The 27,122-nt window shown below is 42.8% G+C and overlaps 1 protein-coding gene across 1 annotated transcript in view; it reads left to right on the top strand.

Annotated features, from left to right (window-relative positions):
- The window catches only part of ACOXL (acyl-CoA oxidase like), a 687,302-nt gene that overhangs the window by 161,464 nt on the left and 498,716 nt on the right, over positions 1–27,122 (top strand). Inside the window, exon 5 of the mRNA XM_082249749.1 lies at positions 18,178–18,276. Coding sequence (XP_082105875.1) covers positions 18,178–18,276 — 99 coding nt within the window. The remainder of the gene's footprint in view (positions 1–18,177; positions 18,277–27,122) is intronic.

Below are 27,122 nucleotides of genomic sequence, written 5' to 3'. Positions count from 1 at the left end.
CGGGTGGTGCTGCTTGTGCAGTGGGATTTGTCTCTTTGCAGTGTTTTACATTTTGGTGGGGTCCCCCTGGTGACTCATGGAGTCTATGGAGCACATCTTCCCACCTGATCCCCTCTCTGAGGCTGCGGGGTCCTCCCTGTCCCAACCATCTATTGATGCACTGGCGGTGGTCCTGGTGTCCTTTGTGTTCCGGGTGGAGGTGGCTTTCTGGCGACAGGCTGGCAAAAAGCACCCCCCGCCTTCCCCTGCCTCATTGCTCTCATCAGATCCTGAATCTGATTTGGCCGTCATGGACGTGGGTCTCCCTGCTGGGTCTCTTACCACGCACCCAGAATCCCTCAGCTAGTGAGGATGATTCTTCGACATCTGCAACCACGCACGAAAAGGCGCTGGTGGAAGCACTGATTATATCTGTACGTGAGACCTTAAAGATGGAGGTCGCAGCTGCTGCTTGCGACGGAGGCTCAGGTTCCCTTTGGCACTCATAAGCCATCCAGAGTGGCAAAGCTGTTTCTTTTCTCCCGCTATTTTGACAGAATTGTTGCTAAAGAGTGGGGATGACTAAAGCCTTCCCTTGGGGGTCCCTAAGCGATTTGCTAGGCGATACCCCTATGAGGAGTCCCTTCTTAAGAAGTGGACTGTTTCACTGGTGGTAGACCCTCCGGTTTCCACTTTGAACAAGGCAACCATGATTCCGGTTGAAGAGTCCTTGGCCTTTAAGGATCCTGGTGACAAGAAGGTGGAGGCTGTGGCCCGCAACATGTATACTCCAGCTGGTTCGGCACTGAGACCGGCATTCACCATTGCCCTGGCGTCGCAAACTCTGACCGATTGGGTTAAGCTTTTACGCCATGACCTGGAGGGAGAACAGCTACCCCCTGCCTTTTCTGAGCTGGCGGAGCAGCTGGTCCAGGGGCCGCAGTTTATCTGTGATGCCTCTTTGGACGAGGCTTTCCTAGTGGCTCGGCTCTCTGTTTTGGCAGTGGTCCTTTTGGCCTGTCATTTTGGCTCAAGTGCTGGTCTTCGGACCAGACTTCTAAAAATGCCTTGACTGATCTCCACTTTCAAGGAGATCGCCTGTTTAGAGCTAACCTGGATGACATCATTAAAGGTCTCACAGGGGGAGTACCTTTCTTCCGCAGGCTACAAAGGGCAAGGACCCTCGTCATAAGACGTAGGCCCTCCTCAGCTCTTAAGAAGTATTTTCGTCCCTCAGGGTCAATTGACAAGGGCTTTGAAGACTTTCAGGGCCTCCTCTGAAGGATCCAAGCAAACTTGGACTTGAAAGTCAGGAGCGGGCTTCTCCAGACCCGCGGACATGGCTTCTTCAGCATTAGGGTTCACCCTCATCCATATCGGGGGTGGGGGGACGTCTTTGCTGGTTTCTGGACCCGTGGACTTCCCTGGTACAAGACAAGTTTGGTTCGGCTACAAGGTTGAATTTGGCTCTTGTCCCCCGGCAAGGTTCTTTCCTTCCAACTTGTGCCTGTCCCGGACCTCCTTTGACTTACCGTAAAATCCATTTCTCTGATGTTCGTTGACAGACAGCACCAACCCCTCTGTGGAGCTGTAATTCTTCTGACACTGCTTGTAACAAAACTGAGTACTTATAGCAGAGAGAGTATACGTCTGGGGAATGCCCATAGGCGTAGTCAGGCTTTTTTCTGCCTAGTGTCCTACTACTGTAGGGGGCAGTATAACCCAATGGTTAAGACTATCAGGAGCTGTGTCCGTCAATGAACATGAGAGAAATGGATTTTACGGTAAGTCATTAATCCCATTTTTTTTTTATTGGTCTGATAAGCTGACCTGATTTGGATTTGGATGTAAATACTATCAAATTAAAGCTGAAATTCTGCAGTTAAAGCACATCTTGTTTGTTTCATTTCAAATCCATTGTGGTGGTGTATAGAGCCAAAAAGATTAGAATTATGTCGATGTCCCAATATTTATGGACCTGAATGTGTGTATATATATATATATATATATATATATATATATATATACACACACACACACCCACACACACCCACACACACCCACACACACACACACACATATATACATTATCTCACAAAAGTGAGTACACCCCGCGCATTTTTGTAAATATTTTATTATATCTTTTCTATTGACAACACTGAAGAAATGACACTTTGCTACTGTAAAGTAGTGAGTGTACATGTTGTATAAAAGTGTAAATTAGCTGTCACTTCAAAAAAACTCAACACAAAGCCATTAATGTATTAACCGTTGGCAACAAAAGTGAGTACACCCCTAAGTCAAAATGTCCAAATTGGGCCCAAAGTGTCAATATTTTGTGTGGTCACCATTATTTTCCAGCACTGTCTAAACCCTCTTGGGCATGGAGTTCACCAGAGCTTCACAGGTTGCCACTGGAGTCCTCTTCCACTCCTCCATGATGACATCACGGAGCTGGTGGATGTTAGAGACCTTACACTCCTCCAGCTTCCGTTCGAGGATGCCCCACAGATGCTCAATAGGGTTTAGGTCTGGAGACATGCTTGGCCAGTCTATCACATTTACCCTCAGCTTCTTTAGCAAGGCAGTGGTCATCTTGGAGGTGTGTTTGGGGTTGTTATGTTGGAATTCTGCCCTGCGGCCCAGTCTCCAAAGGGAAGTTATCATGCTCTGCTTCAGTATGTCACAGTACATGTTGGCATTCATAGTTCCCTCAATGAATTGTAGCTCCCCAGTGCCGGCAGCACTCATGCAGCCCCAGACCATGATACTCCCACCACTGTGCTTGACTGTAGGCAAGACACACTTTTCTTTGTACACCTCACCTGGTTGCCGATACACACACTTGACACCATCTGAACTATATACGTTTATCTTGGTCTCATCAGTCCACAGGACATGGTTCCAGTAATCCATGTCCTTAGTCTGCTTGTCTTCAGCAAACTGTTTGCAGGTTTTCTTGTGCATCCTCTTTAGAAGAGGCTTCCTTCTGGGACAACAGCCATGTAGACTAATTTGATGCAGTGTGCGTGTATGGTCTGAGCACTGACAAGCTGACCCCCCCACCCCTTCAACCTCTGCAGCAGTGCTGGCAGCACTCATACGTCTATTTCCCAAAGACAACCTCTGGATTGGACACTGAGCATGTGCACCTAACTTCTTTGGTCGACCACGGCGAGGCCTGTTCTGAGTGGAACCTGTCCTGTTAAACTGCTGTATGGTTTTGGCCACAGTGCTGCAGCTCAGTTTCAGGGTCTTGGGAATCTTCTTATAGCCTAGGCCATCTTTATGTAGAGCAACAATTCTTTTTTTCAGATCCTCAGGGAGTTCTTTAGGTACCATGATGAACTTCCAATTACCAGTATGAGAGAGTGAGAGCAATAATACCAAATCTAACATACCTGCTTCCCATTCACACCTGAGATCTTGTAACACTGAGTCACATGACATCCGGGAGGGAAAATGGCTAATTGGGCCTAATTTAGACATTTTCACATAGGGATGTACTCACTTTTGTTGCCAGTGGTTTAGACATTAAAGGCTGTATGTGGTGTTATTTTGAGGGGACAGCAAATTTACACTATTATACAAGCTGTACACTCACTACTTTACATTGTAGCAAAGTGTCATTTATTCAGTGTTGTCACATGAAAAGATATAATAAAATATTTACAAAAATGTGAGGGGTGTACTCACTTTTGTGAGATACTGTATATATACATAACACCCCAAGTTATGCGTAATGGTATGTATCTGCTGCTGAAAATCATCCCTCCAGTTTCTCCTTCACAGGCGCCAGATATTACATGGAGCAGCTATCCCCCGGCACTGTGAAGGTCAACCACAGTGACTGTTACTGAGAAAAGTTGCGCCTCCCCACCCCCTTTCTGCCCTTTCCACCATTCGCATAACTTGTTCTTGTACTTCTATTGTTCCACAATGCACTGCATTCTGTAAATGGAAGAGTAGACGCGTGACAGGATCTCCTCTGCCCATTCATAGAACACTGCATTTTGGGAAAATTGTAATAAAAGCAATATGAGTGGAGGAGAGGGCAAAAGGGGAAGGGCAAGTGGCACAACTTTTCTCAGTAGAAGCTGCTGCTGGTAACTTTTAGAGCACAGGAAGATACCTGTTCAGGGTTATATCCATTTGAGATGTTGGGGTTTAAGGGTATATCTGTGTACTGTATATAATATGGGTGCCTTTTTTTTTTTTTTTAATGAACGATAACTTGCTGAAAACTTGAGTGTTAATATGTTGTATAACTACCCTTTTTGTTCACCCTTTTCTTTTTGCGGTATTTAAACACATTATCTTACAGTTTTCTTTAAGTTCTCAGTTTGCTTTGCTGAGAAGGTTAGGGCTTTTTAGAACAACCATAGACAGGCCAAATAAAACATATAAAAGGTTGTTTACAGAAAGAATTTGGCTGGGACAATTGTTCCACAAGTATGGTTTTTATTACATTATTGTAGCTGATAAAGTGGCTGGACATCCATAATAAATAAATGGTTCATTGCCTGCTGCGTGATCCTGCTTCTCTTTATTACTTTGAAAGTGACAGTCATACCAATGTTTGTAGAATTTGGGGACGATGTTCTAGCGCCCTAGGTGTTTTACACTTGCAGAAGAAATGGACTGCTGCCACTAAAGGAGATAGGCTTCCAAGTTTTTCGAATTCCTACATATAGGTACACAAAGGACTCCCATTCTTTTGGTGAAATCATGGCCGTCTTCCACTTTCTTGTTTACAGTACTTAACTGAAGTTTACCCCAAGAGATAAAGATATTCCCACAGAACGGTGACCTCTAATATACTGTATGCTTTTAGTAGCAGGGACCTCTGCATGTTAACCTGGTAACTGTGGCTCACAGTCCTGGTAAACCCCCAAGCTTTAAAAGTAAGATTTTATTTATTTTTTTTTTTTTTGGAAAACCCATGATAAGGGAAAATTAACTATTTTCATGGAGTACTAATTTTGGGCTATAACATTCAAAAGAAAGTAACTTTTACATTATTTTTTTTTATAGATGTTGTGAAGATCTTATTTCATGTAAAGAAATGATCTTTTCTCCTTCCTAGTAGAAGTTTAGGTAATAAAAATTGTTGAACGGTTGCTGCCAATTACAGAATAAACAATATGACTCCACCTACAAGTAATATTTCAGATATAGGTGGAATAAAGAGAAAAGGGGTTGAATAGCCCCTTTTATTTATGGGGCAGTGGCAGGTAATGTTAGTATAGTCAAAAATAATAGGGAAAATTTCAGTTGTTAGGCAGATTTCCAGCCTGTCAGCTATTACTTAGAGCTGATTGGATGGTAAGATAACGGTTAGCTGCCCGAGTAGCTAGGTAGAATAAGCCCCTTACTTGTTTTATCCTGTTTTTCCCGCCGGTGATACAGGGTTATGATTGGTTCAGGGGCTTCCAGCAGAGCCATTTAAGGGGTCCCCTCACGGACGGGACTTCACATCGCCTGACAAGAAGAAGAAAGAAGACAGCCGAGCGGTTCCCCCCCCCCCCTTTTTGTTTTGTCGCGGTCAGTTTATTATTTTAGGGTCACCTTCGCTCGTTGCGAAGGGGGACGTTTATGTTGAAAACGTATTTATTGAGTTGGATGAATTATTTGATGTATTTAAATTCTGCTAATGGCAACCTGGGTCGTGGTGACCGGGTTGTTTTATTCTGATGTTTATTGATATTTTAAAGAGTTATTGATTATAAATTTTGTTAAATAATAAACGGCCGCGGCCTCTTTTATTCCAAACTTTAAAGAATTTTGTGGTGTCAATTATTTAACTAGTTTAAGTTATTGATAAGTTAAAGAAAATCCTGCCTACTGCCCCATATGGTGAATCATGTCGTCTTATATCTTCTTATATCTCTTGAGGTATAAATCCGTGAGATCTGTCTGTCTTCCTGGTTCTGCTCCTGCCTATCATACAATTTGTAGCCTTCCTTCCAACCTTTAACCACTTTACCACCGGAGGATTTTGCTGTCTTCCGTCCAGGCCACTTTTTGGAATTCGGCACTGTGCGAATTTAACTGACAATTGCGCGGTCGTGCGACGCCGTACCCAAACTAAATTTACGTCCTTTTTTTCCCACAAACAGAGCTTTCTTTTGGTGGTATTTGATCACCTGTGCGATTTTTACTTTTTGCGCTATAAACAAAAAAAGAGCGTTTATTTTGAAAAAATAACAATATTTTTAAAATTTTTTTTATATGAAATTCCCCCCCAAAATAATGTAAAAATCAGATTTTTTTTTAATTTTTGGCCAATTTGTTTTCTGCTACCTATGTTTGGTAAAAAAAAATCGCAATAAGCGTATTTTGATTGGTTTGCGCAAAAGTTATTGCGTTTACTAACTAAGGGAAAGATTTCTGTAATTTTTTGGTGTTTTTTTTTTAACGCGTAATGGCGGCGATCTGCGATTTTTTTTTTTTTTGCGGGACTGCGACATTGCGGTGGACAGATCGGACCCTTGACTGACATTTTTGACACTTTTGGGGGTACCAGTGACATTACTGCAGTAATCAGTGCTATATATATGCACTGTTACTGTAAAAATGACACTGGCAGGGAAGGGGTTCATTTTATTGGAGAGGGAGGGGTTAATGTATGCCTGGTGCTTACTAACGTGTGGGGGGGGGGGGAGGTGACTGAGTGACAGAAGGACAGATCGGATGTCCAGCTATGCTGAACACTCCGATCTGTCAGTCCCTGTCACTATGGAGATCCGCCCGATCTGTTTACACAGGCGGGCGGATCTCCTCACTCGATTCCCCGACGATCGGGGCAGAGCAGCGGCGATCGCCGCTGCTCCTCCCCTGGCCCGACTCCCGCTGTGACTGAACACAGCGGGAGCGAGCCTCCGGCGGCGCGCGAGTGCCGCCCACAAGGGGCGGAGTCCAGCGACGTAGGTCTACGTCGCTGGACAGGATCGTGCCACATTGCAATAAGCGATGAGAACAGCAATGTGAGCAGGGCGGAAGTGGTTAAAGAATATATGTAAGCCCAACATATTCTTGATATGTGCCTGCTGTACCATGTACTTGTATAAAAAAAATGACCTGTTCTCTTTGTATTGCTTTTTTATGTGAAATCCCTGGTGTTCCTGCCAGTCCCTCTTCTTTCCTATTAAAAAATGACCACTCTAATCAGGAGAACACACCATGGTCAGTTCTCTAGCTGTGCTGGGAACTCAGCCTTCTCTCCTCTGATTGTCCTGATACCCCCCCATGCACAGCCTTACATTTGCAAGATCAGTGTCTTGTTGCTTCTCCTCCCTCCGCTCTTATGCAGCTGAGAATAAAGGGAATGTGATCACCTAAAAACACAGGGAAAAATGTATTTGTTTTTTTATAGCTATGTATATCTATACACAAACGTTTTGTCTTTCATTTCTATTTTAGACTGAATGGGTTGTTTTACAAGATGATTATTTAAAATTAGTTTAAATGTTCTGACTCCTCATTAATATTCTCAGTTGTGTAAAGTTGACTTAGCAGATCAATGGGTTAATGGATCAATATCTCTGTGATCATGGGTACTGAAATGTTTTAAAGGGTAATAAAACTTAGTGATTGTAAAAAATCACCTTGTAAAACCATTCAGGCTAAAATAGAAATGAAAGGCAAGTCATGTTTGTATAGATATATATATAAAAAAAAAAACATTATAAATAAATTTTTTGTGATCACATTGCCTCTGTTCTCAGCTGCATAAGAGCTGGAGGGAAGAGAAACGGTAAATTGAGCTTCCCAGTCGAAAGCTGTGCAGGGAAGGCTTGTCAGGACTAGCCTGATCATTGGAGGAGAGCAGGCTGAGTTCAGTGAGAGAACTGACCACAGTGTGCTCTCCTGCTTAGTGTGGTCATGTATTAATAGGAAAGCAGAGGGACTGGTAGGAAAAAAACAGGGGTTTCACACAAAGGAAGCAATAGAAAGAGAACTGGATACTTTCTTATACAAGTACATTTTACAGCAGGCACATATCAGGAATATGAAATGTTGGTGTAACAAACACTTTAAGGCTCCATGTACACGGGACGCTGGAAATGGACGTTTAGGAGCAGTTGGGCATTTTTTTCAGAAGCCCCTGAACCCATCTACATTTTATCTTATCTGTCCATGTACACCAGGTCGTTTACAGTCATTTGCAGGCAGTTGCGTTCAGGGACTGTTTTTAGAACGCAATTATTTGCGTTCGAACGTGTGTTTCCCAGCGTTTCAAACGCACAAACGCGTCTGAACGCGATGACCCGCGTTTAGCGTTCGCGTTTTTCCATTTTAAAGGGGAATAATTTTTTTGACCTCTAGGAACGCTTCTAAACACAAACGCCCGCAAACGCTGCTAAACGCGGGTACAAACGCGACCGAACGGACGTTTCAAACGTCCTAAAAATTCCAGCATTCAAAGGGACTTTTAACAACGTCCCGTGTACATGGAGCCTAAGCCTGCCACAGATGGTTTGAATCTTCAGCAGGGACTGGCCAAGATTGGAACCATCTGTGGGCAGGCTGATTTTACCCAAGTTGATCCATCAGTTGACTTGGGTACAACCAGCATGTTGGATCTTTGGCATACAATTATTGCCAGCAGCTATAGCCGCTAGCAGTAATCATTGTGTTCTCCTGGCAGGAACGGCTCCCTGGATGGGAATAAACACCCAATGCATGATTTGTATCTATTGGTAAGCCTATAAATAAGGCTTACCTATAGGTACTGTAAATATCTCCAACACGTGCACAGTTTAGGAGCAATTTCCTGTATGACATCTTGAATTTTCCCATATGCGCAATTGTAATAGGGGTCAATTAAGTCTGGTAAGTGTATAGTGCATCTGCATGGTGGTGGCGAGGAACCTTTCCTATACTCACTGAGAACGCTATTCACGAGTGGGATTATATATGGACTTTACAATTTTTATGTATTTTTTATAATTTAAATGAAGGTGTATTTTTTGTTTGTCTATTCACTATTGTTTATTCACTATGGTGATATGTACTTTATGATGTAAGAGCGCGTTTCTTTGTTTTCATGATTTAGGTGTTTTTTTACACTTTACAACACGCAGCACTATATTGTAGTTTATTTATTTTTTTTTTTGGTTATTGATTTGCATGGGTTTAGAACCTTTTGCCTCGGTTTACACCAGGGCGACCTGTGAGGCGACCTGGTCGCCTCACAGGTCGCTGCAGGTCGCCTCCCATAGGGAAGCTGCTGACCCGTTCTAATTGGAGCGACACAAGTCGCTCCGACCTAGAAAAAGGGTCCGGAGCTTCTTTGGGGCGACCAGGAGGCGACCGCCATAGACTTCAATGTTATGAAGTCCGTGGCGGCCGCTCCGAGGTCGCGGCGCGCTGCTCGCACCGCGATCTCGGAGGTCGCCCCGGGAAGTAGCGTCGCGGTAGTGTGAACCGGCGCTTTGGGTTCCTAGATTTTTTTTTTATTTGGTTTAATAAAGTGTTCTGTGCAAAATGTATTTTAAAACAAGCAACCAAACCGTGACATAACTATGCAAAACTGGATTGCGATTGGTTGCTGTGTGTTTCTGGACATTTTTGCTGTTAAAATCCTGATGCAGTGATTTGTATGAGGTGATCTTAATGTTCACATGTGTTTTGTATTTAATAGCAGTTTTGAACTGCAGCATTGATTTCTCTACAAATGTGGCAACACCATTATTCTGCAAATATGTAATGACATCACTTCTCTCAACATTTACATTTTACTGAATATTCTACATATGTTTATACCGACTGCAAATCTGTATTTTTCTGGTATTTTCCGTATTTTCCTGTGCTTAAAGGTCAGTGTGTTTTGGCAAAATAGCAGGTAAATTTTGCATAAGCAAAAATGTTTTTCCATTGAAATTGTCCAACACTTCCTGCTGAGGCTTCACACCAAAAGAAATCCAAGCCATCACTGGAAAAATCAGTTTAGATTCTGAATAATTTGTTTTACAGCAAAAGTTGTGGGCATCCTTTTCTAGGTCACAAGTTCAGAAATGCAATAAAAAAGGTTTTTTTTTTTTTTTTTTTTTACAGAAATTATTTAACTGGTTAGATATTTGCAAATCGTTAGTGTGGAATATCGCCATAATTAAAGTGGACTTTTCATGCTAACAGCAAGTGTGCAAATATAACATTTACAGGTATTCTTAGATACAACAAATCAAGTTTTCTCAGAAAGTCTTCCAGTCCATATCAAGAATACAATAACACACATTCAGCATGTAAGAATGACCGGAAAGAGATAAGACCAATGAAATAAATAAATATATCACATTTTTGTAAATTTTTTTATGATCTCTTTTTATGTGACAACACTGAAGAAATGACACTTTGCTACAATGTAAAGTAGTGAGTGTGCAGCTTGTATAACAGTGTAAATTTGCTGTCCCCTCCAAATAACTCAACACAGAGCAATTAACCGCTTCCAGACTACCCACCGCCTATTTACTGCGGTAGGGTGGCTCTCCTGTGCAAACTGACGTACACCTACGTCGGTTGCGAGCGGGTGCTACCGGTGGCGTGCTCCCGCCCCCACTTGGCAGCGGGTAAGCTGATGCTCGGGTCAGGCAGCTCTGATTGCCGCCTGACACCCACGATCCCTCCCCGCTGAGAGAGAATGGTCAGCTGTTAACACAGCCGATCATTCTTCTCCCTGGAATGATCATAGCCCCTGTGATCCTTTCTATATAGGATCACATGTCTCTATGGTCATTTCAGAAGCCACGCCCCCACAGTTAGAATCCATCCCCTAGGCTCAGATTTAACCCCTTGGTTAACCCCTCCCCTGCCAATGGCATTATTACAGTAACCGTGCACATTTTTAGCACCGATTACTGTAGTAATGTCACTGGTACCCCCAAAAGTGTCAAAAATGTCAGTTAGGGGTCCGATCTGTCCGCAGCAATGTCGCAGTCCCACAAAAAATAGCATATTGCCGCCATTACTAGTTAAAAAAAATAAAAAAAATAAAAATGACAACCTTTCCCGTAGTTAGTAGACGCAATAACTTTTGCGCAAACCAAAATAAGCTTATTGCGATTTTTTTTTTTTCTTTTTACCAAAAATATGTAGCAAAAAACAAATTGACCTAAAATGTTAAATTTTGATTTTTACACGCAGCGCCGAATCGCAAAATAGGGCCTAGTCAGGAAAGGGGCAAATCCTTTCGGTCTTAAAGTGGTTAATGTTTAAACCGCTGGCAACAAAAGTGAGTACACCTGTCAGGGTGCCAGGAATCCAGACCACACAGGGATGCAGGTGGAGCAAACAACAATAAATGCACAGCAAGAGTGAGGAAGTGAGAGCAGAAACAAGCCAGGGTTAAGTACAGAAACAGGTAGTCATACAAGCCGGGGTTGATTCCAGAAGCGGGTAGTCTTCCAAGCCGGGGTGGAATCCATAAGCGGGTAGTCTACCGATGGCGGGTTGTCTTCTGATGTGGTGTCGAGAGCCAGGAGAGTTGTCAGCCAAGCCAGCTCATACACGGAGGAACAGATGACTGCTAGCAGAGATGCACCTTGGAGCACAAACGCAAGGGCATGGACTGCAACCCATCAGGTGATATAGTCAGGTGTGCAGCATCATCAATGTGCGACACCCAGGCATCAGGCAAGTTATGATGCAATCAGAGTTTATAAGAGGCAGCAGTCTGCACATGTCCAAGATGGATGCCAACAGGGGAGCAAGGTAAGACATTAACACCCCAAAGATAAAATATCCAAATTGGGCCCAATTAGCCATTTTCCCTCCCCAGAGTCATGTGACTCATTAGTGTTGCAAGGTCTCAGGTGTGAATGGGGAGCAGTTGTGTTAAATTTGGTGTTATCGTGCTCTCTCTCGTACTGGAAACTGGAAGTTCAACATGGCACCTCATGGCAAAGAACTCTCTGAGGATCTGAAAAAAGAATTGTTGCTCTACATAAAGATGGCCTGGGCAATAAGAAGATTACCAAGACCCTGAAACTGAGCTGCAGCACAGTGGCTAAGACCATTCAGTGGTTTAACAGGACAGGTTCCACTCAGAACAGGCCTCGCCATGGTTGACTAAAGAAGTTGAGTGCATGTGCTCAGCGTCATATCTAGAGGTTGTCTTTGGGAAATAGATGTATGAGTACTGCCAGCATTGCTGCAGAGGTTGAAGGGGTGGGGGGGTCAGCTTGTCAGTGCTCAGACCATACAACGCACACTGCATCAAATTGGTTTGCATGGCTGTCGTCCCAGAAGGAAGCCTCTTCTAAAGATGATGTACAAGAAAGCCTGCAAACAGTTTGCTGAAGACAAGCAGATTAAGGACATGGTTTACTGGAACCATGTCATGTGGTCTGATGAGACCAAGATTAACTTATTTTGTTCAGATAGTGTCAAGCGTGTGTGGCGGCAACCAGGTGAGGAGTACAAAGACAAGTGTGTCTTGCCTACAGTCAAGCATGGTGGTGAGAGTCTCATGATCTGGTGCTGCATGAGTGCTGCTGGCAATGGGGAGCTACAGTTCATTGAGGGAACCATGAATGCCAACATATACTATGACATACTGAAGCAGAGCAGGATTCCCATCCTTCGAAGACTGGCCCGCAGGGCATTATTCCAACATAATGACCCCAAACACACCTCCAAGACGACAACTGCCTTGCTGAAGAAGCGGAGGATAAAGGTGATGGACTGTCCAAGCATGTCTCTAGACCTAAACCCTATTGAGTATCTGTTGGGCATCCTCAAATGGAAGGTGGAGGAGCACAAGGTCTCTAACGTCCACCAGACCTGTGATGTTGTCATGGAGGAGTAGAAGAGGACTCCAGTGGCAACCTGTGAATTTCTGGTGAACTCCATGCCCAAGAGGGTAAAGGCAGTGCTGCAAAATAATGGTGGCCACACAAAATATTGACACTTTGGGCCCAATTTTCAATTGGGTGGTGTACTCACTTCTGTTGCCAGCGGTTTAGACATTAATGGCTGTGTGTTGAGTCATTTTGAAGGGACAGCAAAATTTACAATGTTATACAAGCTGTACACTTACTACTTTACATTGTAGCAAAGTGTAATTTCTTCAAGTGTTGTCACAAAATTTATGGGATTAGTCTTGTTGGGCAAGAAATATCAGCATACCTGTTTTTTTTTTTTTTTTATTGTTTGTTTATATTCTCATTTTTACAAACTTAAGTTTCACTGAAATTTTGGTATGATCTCTTGGGCCTTGTGGCCCCTTTGTTTCAGTAATTAGATTCTGTTGAAAATGCAAAGCAATGTACATGCAAACAGTATATATATATATAGTTTTTTTGTATTGGTCACTTGTCAACCTAAAAAACGCCTGCACAAAAACGCCTATAAAACGCCTGAACAAACACCCAAAAAAAAACCTGTAAAAATACCCCTAGATGTGTGCATCATTCGTTTATCAACAGGAATTATCGTGTGACACTCAACTTCTGAGAAGTCAACCAATTTTCATTTTACATCTGGAAGCGATAGGTAGCAAAAGTAAGGCAAAAGATAAGAAAGAAAAATGAGGGGAGAGGGATACAAAAGCAAACGGGTCACTCTCCAAAAGGGTAATGTGACAGAAGACCCTTCATGAGAATCAGCATGGTTCAGTTCAGGGTAGACTCAGAAAGGGCAATATCTGGCAGATACACTTTCATACACAGATAGTATCTCTAGGGACTCCACTTATCTCTGAATTGTTCTTCAAAATTGTGGAGTGTAGCGGTCATTTACTCCATATGGTGGATATCCTTGATTTTAGAGTACCACAGGACTCAGGTTGGTGGTCAGGGCTGCCTCTAAAAAGCAGGGGTGCAAGTGTCTGCTTTTCCATGTTGAAGTGGGGCACGATCTTTTGTTTAAGCTTTTTCCAGGGATATCTTGGTTTAGAAATGGCACAATTATCTATGTCCTGCATTGATATGGCATAAGTGTAGGACACAGATCAGTACCTACGGCATCTTCTTACCTTGTTGCTTCTTCCATAGTTACAATGTTGCAGTCTGATCACTGCAACATTAAGTGCCGGTTCACACTGATCCGACTTGGACCGCGACTTGTCAGCCTTACAAGTCGTGGTCCGTCACGCTCCCATTGTTCGGCACAGGAACCGTTCTAATAGGAGCGACACAAGTCGCTCCGACTTAGAAAAAGGGTCCTGTACTACTTCGGGGCGAGCTGGAGCGACTTGCATAGACATTCATTTTATGAATTCCGTGCAAGTCGCGCAGAAGTCGCGGTGCACGCGACTTCACAGTTCGCCCCCGAAGTCGTGCCGCTGCAGTGTGAACCGGCACTAATAAAATGTGCTTTTCAGTGATAAAATGTGCCACTTAAAAAAAAAAGAAATAATAAAATATTCTGTTGCTGTATATTATTATATGGTGGCATTTTATGCATGCTGACTTCTAAAGTTACTGATAAGTTTTACTAACGAACAGCAACATTTTCAAAAACCACTCACCTGAGTCAGCTTTATTTATATATGGCATATGGTTTAATCAAACTTTGTTAAATATTTTCTAAAATGGATGGAGAACGTTTGTGCTTTTCATGGAAGTCTGATTACCTACATTATTGTACAGTGTACTAAATCATATGATTCATATGGTTATATGTAGTCTGTTTTAGCTAGCCAAAAGTGTAGATTCTCCAAAATTCACCTTTCATTTGCTTCAGTAACCCCACATACTGGGCTGAAGTAAGTTCATAGTAACTAAAGAGGCAAATGTTGTACAATTATCAAGTCTAAATCTTTGTCTAGTCGACAGAATCAGTGGCCTGAATTTGAAAATCTCAATATTCAATTTTTCCCTAACAAACCTTTTTATATTTGGTTTAAAAAGCAGGGAAGGGTTTATGTGCCATGTCAGGGTTTTTTTTTTTCCACATGTTTGTCTATATTGAGGATTACGGACATTTTCCCTCATTCCCTGTCAGGCAACCACTTGACTAAGGTTTTCCTATAGGAATGGAGGGGCGGTGGTGTGCATATGCAGTATGAAGCACCTTGGTGATGGGCTGTATAGTAAAGATCACGGGTTTTCGGCAAAAGGTAATGTGGGCAGAGCTCTGCTCAAAAGGGTGGGTGCAACTAAAGAAAAAGAATAAAGAAGTACACTTGCCCTTCGAGTTCATTATCCCTCACTTTCACAGAGTTCCCCCTTGCACTGTAAGGGGAATCCTGCAGACTCTGATGTAAAGGGGAACTCTGAGGACTCTGATTTAAGGGGGTAACACTGGGAATTTTAGTGTGTGTGTGTTGGGGGGGGGGGGATTTGTGGGAACCTGGTAACTACAGTCCATAGACCACCTTCTGTAGAATGTAAACACTAGGGTAAGGGGGGGGGGGTGGGGTTTAAAGAGGGACTCTTGGAACCCTGATGTATTGAGAAATGCTGGGGACATTGATATAAGGTGGAACTCTGATGTAAACAGAGGGTTCATCCTGACTGCTGTACGCTATATCTTCTTTTATATATATTTTATATCTTCTTTTGTATGTAATGTATCCTGACCCTTGTACTCTGTACATTATTTTGTCCATTACATAATCTTGACCATGCTGTTCATTGTCCCAACAGTTGCTGGGTTTTTTGAAGTTCCTCTTTAAGGTCAGCTCAGTCAGTCAGTTCCTTTTTGTGTGCATAAAAACATATGCAATCCAAAAAAAAAAAAAAAAAAAGGTCCTTAGTCCTGAGGTTTATTTGTGTCTGTAAGGCTGTCAGTTTAGGTACGCAAATTAGGAATATTTTGGATTTTTAAAGGACTGTCATATGTGTGCAGTGAATAGACCCACTAGGCACAGATTCGGTTTAATGATCCCCCTCTAAGCTACTCCCACAGTTAGAGGGAATCTGGCCATACATACTGATCGCAGCTGCATGCTAAGCACGCCACAGAACTTATTTATTTCTATTTTATCCCAAGGTGCCCCAGGCCTTTTATCATCCCAGTCGTGCTCATATTTTGTCACTCTGATTGGAATTTTTCATTGTCAGTGCCAGTTCACACATGTCAGACATCGCATGTGAGTCACAGTGCACTGCTCTGCAAATCACATGCGATGTCTATGCGTTGTGAATTAAGCCAATGAAGAGAGATAAAACCGCTCAGGCTAGTCAAAGTACACGATTCAAGGTGGGTGCTGAACCTTGGCTTTCCACCAGGAGAAGCATTAAAGAAGAAAATGGTCGCACACTACCACGAAATCCAATGAAGAAATGTTCCTTTATTCACATAAGTGGTACAAGGTACAGTAGGGTAGGACAGTAGACGCGTTTCACACGACTGCTACGTGCCTGTTCACTACCTAATAATACAGATTGAATGGCTGAATTTGCATTGCATTCAGACCAGAAATGCACAGGACCCTTTTTTTGGTCCGCACCAGAATCGGATCGCATGGGTGTTCACACTTTTGCGATCCGATTCATGTCCAAATTGACAGTTCGCACTGCAATATGCGAACTGATTTGGGGCTGTCGTTAACTTTGTATTGACACCCCCAGCAATACGCATATGGCAGTGTGAACTGCCTGCGAGTCGAGTGCGATGCGGGAACCCGCAGTGGATTTGCAGGGTTCCCACATTGCATATGTGTGAACCGGCACTAAAGCCAGCAGTTACTACTGCCTAACCACTTGACCTCCGGAAGATTTTACTCCCTTCATGACCAGGTCATATTTTGCTATTCAGCACTGCTACTTTTAACTGGCAGTTATACAACACTGTACACAAATGAAATCTTTATCTTTTTTTTCCTCATACAAATAGAGCTTTCTTTTGATGGTAATTGATCACCACAGTTTTTTTTTTTTTTTTAAGTAAAAATAAATGAAAAATAGACATTTTTCAAAATCCTCTATCAAAACCATATTTTCTACTTTCTGTTCTGAAACAAATCCATAAAAAAAAAAAAATCCAATTTCTTAATACATTTAGAACTAAATGTATTCTGCTACATGTCTTTGGTAAATAAAAATCTCAATAAGTGTATATTAATTGGGTTAGTGCAACAAACTATGGTAGACGCTATACTATAATGGCGGATATTAGCAACTTATAGTGGGACTGTAATAGGGAGGCAGGCAATCTCTCTGTAACAAACACTGGCTGGGAGGGTCACTAACTGACATTGATGTCGCTAGTGACACTAATGCAGTGATCATTGATAATACTGTACACTGACAGTGTACTAATAGCACTGGCTGGGAAGGGGTTAACATCTAGGGGCAACAAGGGGGCTATGTGCCTAACAGTTGTAATTTGTGCTGCTTTTACTTACTAATCTGGATGTTTTTTCTCCCTGCTTTTCAGGGAAAAGAAATAGACAGATCATTGTTCCTATATACACAAAGTTCTCAGTGTTTATAAACAGAGTTCTATGTGTGATTGAACACAGCCAATCAGCAGGTTTCAGCCAAAATCCTTGGCTGAAATCTGCTGCCAAACTCATGCTGTGTCCAATCACAGCAGGGGGCATGCGCATGTGCGCCCCAAACCCGGAAGGAGGACAGTAACGTACATGTACGGGACTGTGCTCGCAGTATATTTACTGTGAGCAGTCAGCAGAAGATTAACTATTGATTGTCTGAGCTTATAATAGGAATTTTTGTCATATTTCAGGATGTCAGTAAAAAATGTGCTCTGTCAGTAAATTTTCCATGTATTGTCAGTAAAAAAAAAAAGTCATGGGAAGTTGGAAACACTGTTAGACTGGGCAAATCAAACCGAGCATATAATGAAGAAAATGCATGAGTAGGGGGAACCCTCATGAGAAACCAGACAGTGGATCCAGGTATATAAGCAAGTGACGTCATAGGCAAATTTCAATTTTTCCCAAAAAGAAAAAAATGAAACTTGGCCCCACCATCTCCCATAGCTTCTTTGTCCATCAGGAGGGTGGCCTGTCTTATAAAAACACCAATGTGAAGGATCAGGAAGAGGGACCAAGGTCACTTTTACAGAAAAGTTCTAGATTTGAACATAACTTTTGCTGCTTGTATTTGTTTCCCCTGATTGTTTTGACATGCAATTGTCACTGCAGGTTTTCTCTTACTATGCTATTTCTATAATTGTGATTCAGTCTGGATTGCACAAATGTTTATCAGGCTCACTGTCATAAAACTGGAAGATAGTCTAAATTTAACTTTCTGAATATTAAAATCATATGTTTTTATTGTCCAACAGAACCAATTAATCACAGGAATGTTTGCAATGACAGAGCGGGGGCATGGCAGCAATGTACGAGGAATTCTCACCGAGGCTGTGTTTGATCCAGTGTCACAGGTAAGAGTTAAATGCTGACTTTCTCGTTAAACCAGACATAACCCATATCATCTTGTGAAATCTTATTTCTGTAGGCAATGTGAGCACTTCTGCTTTATTTTTCCCAGTAGCTATAAATAAAGGAAATGATTAGTAATACTGAATGTAAATCCAAAATCTACTGTGTCATGTCGGTAACTTGCTCAAACAGGAGGAAAACTTATTCTGATTTCATGCCTTAATGGTACCCTTAATGGGGCACATATGCTCAGCAACAGTACTTGGAACATTTAATTAATATTCAGCTGTAATTAGGGATCCTTATGAAATTATTACCCACATCAGTGCATTCCTACCACCACAAACCAAAACTGTGGAATACATGATGTGTGTTCCAAATCTTGACCCTGCCATTTGTGTGTTCACTACAGAAATTGAGGTTTGTCAGCCCAGACAGCATTTTTATTATGTTCAGTTATTCAGGTTTGTCTCATTGTAGCCTTATTTCCTTTTATTTAAATGAAGGGAGCATGCTCTGCACTTCCTGGTATAGGGTAGCATGGACTATTACCATTTTGACCATAATGCAGCACTGGGTGCCTGAGCAGTCAGTATATAGGCCTTGGTTCTCTTATGTAGGGATGGAGACAGAGAGAGAGGCAACTTGAAACTTACACAGAGCTTCTTCTCTTCACTTCGTTGAGGGAATAGTGCAGCAGAGATTCAAATGGAATGGAAGAACAAGCAGTAGGGGACGACATTTAAGGATCAAGTGTACTTTTAGTACACTTATCCTTTTTAGGGTCCCAGATTGTACCTTCACCTTCAAAACGTTTTATTTACCTGTCCCAACTCTGCTTAGATAGTGGCTGAGCAGGGACAGTTGGGTAGAACACTTGAAAGAGATGCTAAGGATGAATGTATTTCAGCAGGGCTTGTTTTCTCCGAGAAAAGGTGCAGGAAGTCACCCTCCCCGGCCAACTCTTCACCCCCAACCCCGATGTTCCTCACAGAGAGACATAAAGCATGCCAAATAATCTGTGAAATGCACAAGGCGCAAGAGGCACAGAGTACCACTCTTAGTATTGCATAAAACATAGGGCTCAGGAGTGCAACTGTGCAGTGCTGAGGTGTTTGTATTACACAGGGCACAGAAAAATATCAGCACAACGAACAGTTCTTGTATATCCCCTCCCAAGGTAACCATCCATTGCTTACCCCTGCACATCTCTTTGGTTCACCTCTGTACCCCCTGTCCACAGCCCCTCAATGCCTCCCATGTTCACAGCTCAATTTTCTGTCCCCCATCCACAGCTCACCTCTCTCCCGCCCCCCCCGACCAGTCCACGGCTCCCCTCTTCTTCCCAAGTCCACGGCTCCCCTCTTCTTCCCAAGTCCACGGCTCCCCTCTTTTACCCTAGTCCACAGATCATCCTTTTCCCCTAATCAACAAATTCCATCTTCTCCCCAATCCACAGGTCCCCCTACTCATCCAATCCACAGCTCCCCTCTCTTCCCCTCACCTAGTCCACAGCTCCCCTCTTCTTCCCTAGTCCACAGCTTCACAGCAGGGTATGAAGCAGATGTGTGGGGACTTTGTTTTTTCCCAACACAGTTCAGTCTCTGCCTACCAGACCTGTAGCAGACTGTCTGATCACTTCCCTCGGTTCTGTGCTGCTAAGGTCTTACAGGCAAGGGTGGGGGCGGGGACTGGAGCGACTTCTGATGAACCACAGAAATGAAAAATAAATTTGAGTATTTGTGGCATCGGGACCCAGGGCACCAAACAACAAATTCCCAGCCCTGCACAAGCCCTGGGTGCCCGCTTATAACACATAGAATGCATTAGAGGAAGTAAGTCATGTAAAAACTTTCTATACCACCTTCTGTGTGTAGTGACACGTTGGAGAGGAAAGGGCTGTATGGAAAAAGCATAGCTTCAGTCAAAGCAGACCTCTTTTGCATGTGCATTTACAAAATCCTAAAAAGGCAATAGTTATCCTTAAAAGTCCAGGCAACTATAGTATTACATATTAACAAACAAATTATTGCCATGCTGCTGGAAATAGGTGAGAGAGAATTATTTAGAAAGCAAATCAATAGATTTGAAGCTGGATTAAACAAAGTAGGCATGATACTACTCTGTTGGGAAAACTCACTACAACCGGATTTAACATAACTCTCCTTTAGATTTACCAACAACTATTGCTAACAACCTTTCTGGTTGAATATGAATTTGTTTTAGTTTAGATGGTCCTTGTACTGCATCATTGGTGAATCTAACGGGAGTTTTACAATCAGATTTTTAGTATGCATGGCCTACTTTAGTGAAATAATTGTAGCATTACAAAAAGTTAGTCCCCATGTACAGATTAAGGGTAATAAGTGACTAAACAGAGATTTAAAGTGCAAAAACAAAGCAGCACACTTATCCTAAGAATAATAGACAAAAATATGTAAATAAAACAATAGGTGTACTATCCCTTTAAAGGATAAGTTCACCTTTCTGAATATGTTACATGTTACACCCATATTTAGGGTGTAATTTGTGTTACACCCAGTGCTGTATCTTGGCCTAGGCCAACAAGGCCCAGGCCTAGGGCAGCACTTTGCTGGGGGGCAGCAAAAAAGCTGATGGGGCTGCACTGATATGCTGCCCTGAGGCACTAATGGACTGCACTGATGGCCACTGATGAGGCAGGACTGATAATCTGCACTGATAGGGCTGCACTGATAAGGCAGCACTGATTGTAAATTAATCCACAGACACGACGTGGTTCTGTACTCCGTCCTTTATTTCACCTCCACACAAACTGAACAGGAAGGGGAAATCCAACCAAACTAGACAGGAAGGGGAAATGCATCATAGAATAGGAGGGAATACTGAAAAAGATGCAGTAACCGAAATGACCACAAGATGGCAGTATATTAAACAACTATATCCCTTGTACATGAAGTTAACAATCTCACTCTCTTCTTAAGATAAAAAGAACGGGTGAGTTTGACATAAAACATTGTCACACAAAAATGATTTTCAGAACACAGTAGCATTCAAGAAAGTGTGTGTATTTAAACAAACAAAAAAAATACCAAGATATATGCTCAATGGACCAAATTTTACAGTTTCCATACACCCTCATACAGCGCTTTAAGAAGCATAAGAGAGGAAGCACCTTTTTTCGTCAAACAGTCAGCAAGTTGTGACTTGGCTGTTGACCAACGCACTTCTTTGATTTTATTAGCATGTATGAGCTCTTTGACACCGCTTATTTCTAATCTTAGTCTCTTCTCTGTGACCTGTTTTGTAGACTTAAGAGCGTCAAACAGGGAATGGTTATCAGTAACACAGATAAGAGGAAGAGCATTAAGATCAGCTTTACCAGTAGTGAGTTCAGAGTAGAGCATAGCCAAGAACATAGCATTGTCAATACCATCTGACATGGCAAGGGTTTCTCCTGCCAGTGTGCTTCTTACCACACGTCTAATTTTTTTAGATTGCCAAAACAGTGGGGAGAACTTTCCTGATTTTTCCATGAGGGCAATTAGAGCCCCACCCTGTGTACCTCCATCTGGAAGATTGCCCAGTGAAGCATCACTGAATACTACCAAACTCAAATCCTCACTGTTACCCAAGTATTGAAACTTAAGTGTTACCTTCTCTGACTTAAGTTTACGGATCACTTTGTTCACTTCATGTATGGACTGAACAGTAGCATTCTTAATGTTGGATGCTAGGCTACATGTGTCAAACATAACATCTGGTCTTGTTTGTTTAGCAACCCACAGAACCTGTCCTATTTTGGATCTGAGTTGTTCTCTTTCTTTCTCATTCAGTGGGGCCTCTCTCTGTACAGCACGTGTTGCCTGCAAATGAATTGGTTGTAGGTTTTCAATATAACTGTGCTGATGCACCTGCACTACACCACCCACAGTAGCAATGTTCATCCCCACATATGAAAAACTCTCACACTCTTCACGACCCACGTGAAATGCAGATTTAAGCACAGGGATGACATGAGCTACAAAATGCTCTGAACCTGCCCAAAAAAAATCATCCACATGGCATGCCAGTACTCCTGTCACCTCAGACTGCTCATTCTGCCAATAAAACACTGCAGGATCAACCCGTGACATTTTACCCCCACTGTTCAGCATGAGTTCTTTGACCTTGTTGTACCAGTAGAGGGAAGCATCTGCAAGTCCATACACACATTTCTTTAGTTTCCACAACACATTGTCCACGCTCGCTTCTGGAGGGGGACGAATGTAAATGTCTCTTGAGAGTTCCATTCCCTGCAAAAAAGCAGACTTAATATCCATAGAGTTCACTTGCCATTTATTTTGACAAATAACAGCTAACAGCAGCCTGAGTGACTCTGATGCACATGTGGGAGAATCTTTCTGTAGTTCATGCATATTGGCCTCTTCAAAACCTCTCGCCACAAGACGGGCTTTGGGAACAACACCACTAGAAGTTTCCTTTAACGTACAGACCCATCTAGTAGAGATACATTTTTGACCTTTGTCTGTGACTACTTCGTAAACATTATTAATTTGCCAGTTTTCAATCTCTTGTTGTTTAGCAGCATCAAAAGAAATGTCTTTGGTGATAAGTACATCATCATCGGTGTTTTCACACCCAGTGAGAAGATCGTCAACTTGTGACATGTCTAAAGCTTCCTTTTGACCCTCGCTGCCATTTGGTTCTAGATACTGCACATTGTACCAGTTTCTATATTGCCCTCTTGCTTTCCCTGCTCTGCCTAAGACTCTGGCAGTGTGTTCAGCACCATCATCTCTGTTTGTAAATGTCACTGTCTGACCTTTTCTCAGTTGGACACCCGTGGAACCCCCTGTATTAGTAGTATTAGTTTGTCTCACATCTTCTCTATCGTCAGTTTCTGTGTTTTCAGGGATTTGCACTTCGCTATTGGCACTCATTTCATCATCTGAATTCTCTGACCCATCAGTGTGGATTACATTTTCTTTACTATTTTCAGTGATATCAGGTAGTACAGGTGTATCCTCATCCTGTGCATTAACTTTATTCAGTCTGGACTGGTGTGCTCTAACAAGGATACCACCATGTCTGACAAACACTACAGAGCCATCTTGACCGATAACTACAGCTGGACCTTTCCACTCTGTACTGTCTGCTCGTTTGTAGTACACTCTGTCTCCTGTCTCATACTTTTCATCTGTAGGCCTGAGCTGCTTTCGTAAAGCTCTTTTTATTCTTTCTGAGCATTCCACCTCTGTGAATGCTCTTCTGGAAGCATGCAATGCTGCTAGGTGCTGTCCTACTCTAGTACTCATAGAAGTGCCTTCTAGAGCAGGCAGCTCATTAACCAAAACGGAGGGAAGATTAGGATTGTGACCAAACACCAGCTGGTGTGAACTATAACCATGCACATTGATCATACTGTTTTTGGCCATTAGAGCCCAATCTAGAGCAATCTGCCAGCCACACCCATTTTCCCTTTTCACCTTCAGGAGGATCTCAGTCAGAGTCATGTTGTGTCTCTCCAGCAGCCCGTTGCTCCAAGGACTGTATGCCGCTGTGGTCTTCATCTCGATGTTGAATTTTTCTGCCATCTCTCTTATCTCCTCATTGTTGAACTCACCACCGTTGTCAGTGTAAATCCGTTTTGGGGCACCATGAACACTTATCCACGAGTGAATGAAAGAGTTGACGATCTCAGATGCTTTCTTTGTTCTCACAATGTTTCCAGCGCTGAAGCGTGTGAAATGGTCGATGATGTGGAGGTACCATATGCCAGGTTCCAGCTCATGTAAGTCCATTGCCACCGTCTCATTATACTCTGAGGCTAAAGGCAAACCGACAGCAGGCCTGGGCTTGGTCCTGCTGTATCTTTGACATACCTCACAGTCACGGATGATCTCTTGCAGAATAACTGGACAGTCTTTGTCAGTATTTCCAGAGCTGAGGATAAGCCTTTGCAGCCGGTCTGCAGAGGCATGGCCAAACTGCTTGTGAAGCTTCAAAAGGACTTTACGCTTCTCTTTTGTAGACATCGCTGCTGTGATGACAAGGACTTCACTTACATTGGTGTCCACTTCAGTATTACCATCTCTAATGTCAACACAGTAGTGTCCCGAACTAGTGAGCTCAAGAGGCACTGGTTGCTTGAACATGACAACTTTGTCATTCTCCATGTCTAAGACAGTTCCCGCTCTCTTTAGAGCCATTTTGCTCAGCAATAAAGGAATATCAACAGGAACAACTTCCGTTTCAATGTGACATTTTGTTGGTCCGATCTTAGCGGGAAGCTTTACCTTTCTGTTGGAGTGTACCACCTGACCATCACCAAATCTGAAAGGTCTGCAGCTTGAAGATTCTGTTTGCATCAGTTTGTTTATTTGGCTTTGGCTCAGGTCTTTCATGTAACTATCCAGCCACTTTTCACCACAGACAGTACGTGTGCATGCTGTGTCAATGATAGCTGATCCCAGTGATTCAGTTAGGAAAATCTCAGAGTCCGTCATAACTTTTGTAAACAGTGTAATGTTACATTCCTCAACATTTTCATCTTCTGCTAGCTTTACTTCATTTCTCCGATGAGGACAGTCTTTGGCCCAATGGTATGTGCTCTGACAAATTGCGCATTTTGATCGCTTACCATATTTGTCGAGTGGGTTAGTACCTTGCTGTGGTTGCCACTGTCTGCTCTGTGACTGGCTGTTCCGTTTGAATTTACCCGGTGGCCTCTGCTCCGTGAAAAACGCTGCATCTTGAGTCTCACTGCCTCCGCTCACTCCACTGGTTTTTCCTCCGAAAATCCGTTTTAACGCTGACTTCATGGATGCAAATGTTAAATCCGTGCACGCTGTAAGTGCTAGTTGCCTACTCTTTTCTTCAAGACAAGCCGTGTCCAGTAGTTTAAATGCTAACACAGCATCAGGCAAGGTCATGGTGTACCTCTTCATGCGGTTGTATCTCTGCTCAAAGTCTATGATGTAGTCTGTCATGGACACCTCGCTGTCTTTAAAAATCGAGTCGAAATGAGAGTACGCTTCATAAGCCCGGTCTTTTTCTTCTCTCAAAAATACAGAGTCCAGCTTAGCTATCAAAGTTTCCATACCATTGTCCTCGTTTAGATCGCTCGCAGGTATCTCCAAAGCGGTCTCTCTGGCTCGCCCCTGAAGCCCCAACACAACCGCGAGTGCCTGCTTCTTCTTGTCCAGATCCGTAACAAGTTTCCAAATACTAATTTCATTCTTCCAGCACTCGTATGGTCTGGCTTCGTCAAACTTAGGCGGTACTCTATAGTTGGAAACCATCCTCTGCTACCATGTAAATTAATCCACAGACACGACGTGGTTCTGTACTCCGTCCTTTATTTCACCTCCACACAAACTGAACAGGAAGGGGAAATCCAACCAAACTAGACAGGAAGGGGAAATGCATCATAGAATAGGAGGGAATACTGAAAAAGATGCAGTAACCGAAATGACCACAAGATGGCAGTATATTAAACAACTATATCCCTTGTACATGAAGTTAACACTGATGGCCACTGATATGCTGCACTGATAAGGCTGCACTGATGGGCAGTAATGAGGCTGCACTGATGAGCACTGATATAGCTGAACTTATGGGAACTGATAGACTGTGGTTATGGTCTGTGGTTTACAGATGACAGAGTGGGTCATAAACATGAAAGGGTGTGGCCTTTACAGGAAGGGGTGGGTCATATTTAAATTAGGGGTGCCCAAGTTTAGTTAGGCCTAGGGCAGCACAAAACCTAAATACACCACTGGTTACACCCTTATTTAGGGTGTAACAAGTTCAGCGTCAGACCCCTCTCCCCCCTTTCCCTTTTGTCAATGAGCTGGGGATCTTCTCCATGTACTCCCTGCCAAAATTCAAATAGAGCACAGCTGCCTGGAGCTCTGCCCTGACAGCCACCTCATTGATTCACAGATCCTTGTAAATCATTGAACTATAAGTACTGACAGCCTTTGTAGCTGTCAGCTTGGAGTTCTCAATAAACTACCACGGCACTGTGGTAGTTCATTGATTTCTCCCTGTCAGTGTAAAACTGCCTGGCTGTACGACGTACGGGGAAGACCGCTTACACGGACAGTCTGCAGAAGACCTGCATGGCATTAGCAATCTGCTGATCGTGGGTGCAATGCTTTCTAGGCTCCTAAAACAAAAAAATCGTAAATGCACATTTTTTACCTGCAAAAAAATGTGCATCTATTTATTTTTTTTTATTAAAAGGTGAACTCATCCTTTGAATAGGTTTTGGAAATATCTCAAACATAAACAGTCAAGTAATTTGTGACATATACAGTCCATATGCAGATCCAATGCAGACAAATAGTGCCACAAGAGTGGAATATGTTTTGCAAATTATCCGGTTTTGTGAAAAGCCCAATGTGCCCACATTAACATGTCAAACTGATGTGCTCTTCCCCGTTTTCATCCGTGCTCAAATGCTTCTTACCAGACGGTATAGATCTCATACGAGGGATCAATCGCACCTGACTGTCCTGCAGCTATGGTATCCACAGACTCCACGATACTCGAGCGTGCCACAAAAATCACAGAGAACATAAAAGTACACAAAGGCAAACCCATTAGTCATTTAGAAACAAAATCACGTTTATTTAGAAAACCACTCATTTAAAAAGGTTGTAAACCTCAAAAAAAAAAAAAAAAAGAGAAGATCGTCAACTTGTGACATGTCTAAAGCTTCCTTTTGACCCTCGCTGCCATTTGGTTCTAGATACTGCACATTGTACCAGTTTCTATATTGCCCTCTTGCTTTCCCTGCTCTGCCTAAGACTCTGGCAGTGTGTTCAGCACCATCATCTCTGTTTGTAAATGTCACTGTCTG

Source organism: Pelophylax lessonae (assembly GCF_965119305.1).
Source record: "Pelophylax lessonae genome assembly, chromosome: 3".
In the NCBI taxonomy this organism is placed as follows: Eukaryota; Metazoa; Chordata; class Amphibia; order Anura; family Ranidae; genus Pelophylax; species Pelophylax lessonae.
The sequence above is the reverse complement of the archived record's forward strand: the minus strand, read 5'-3'. Positions and strand labels throughout refer to the sequence as shown.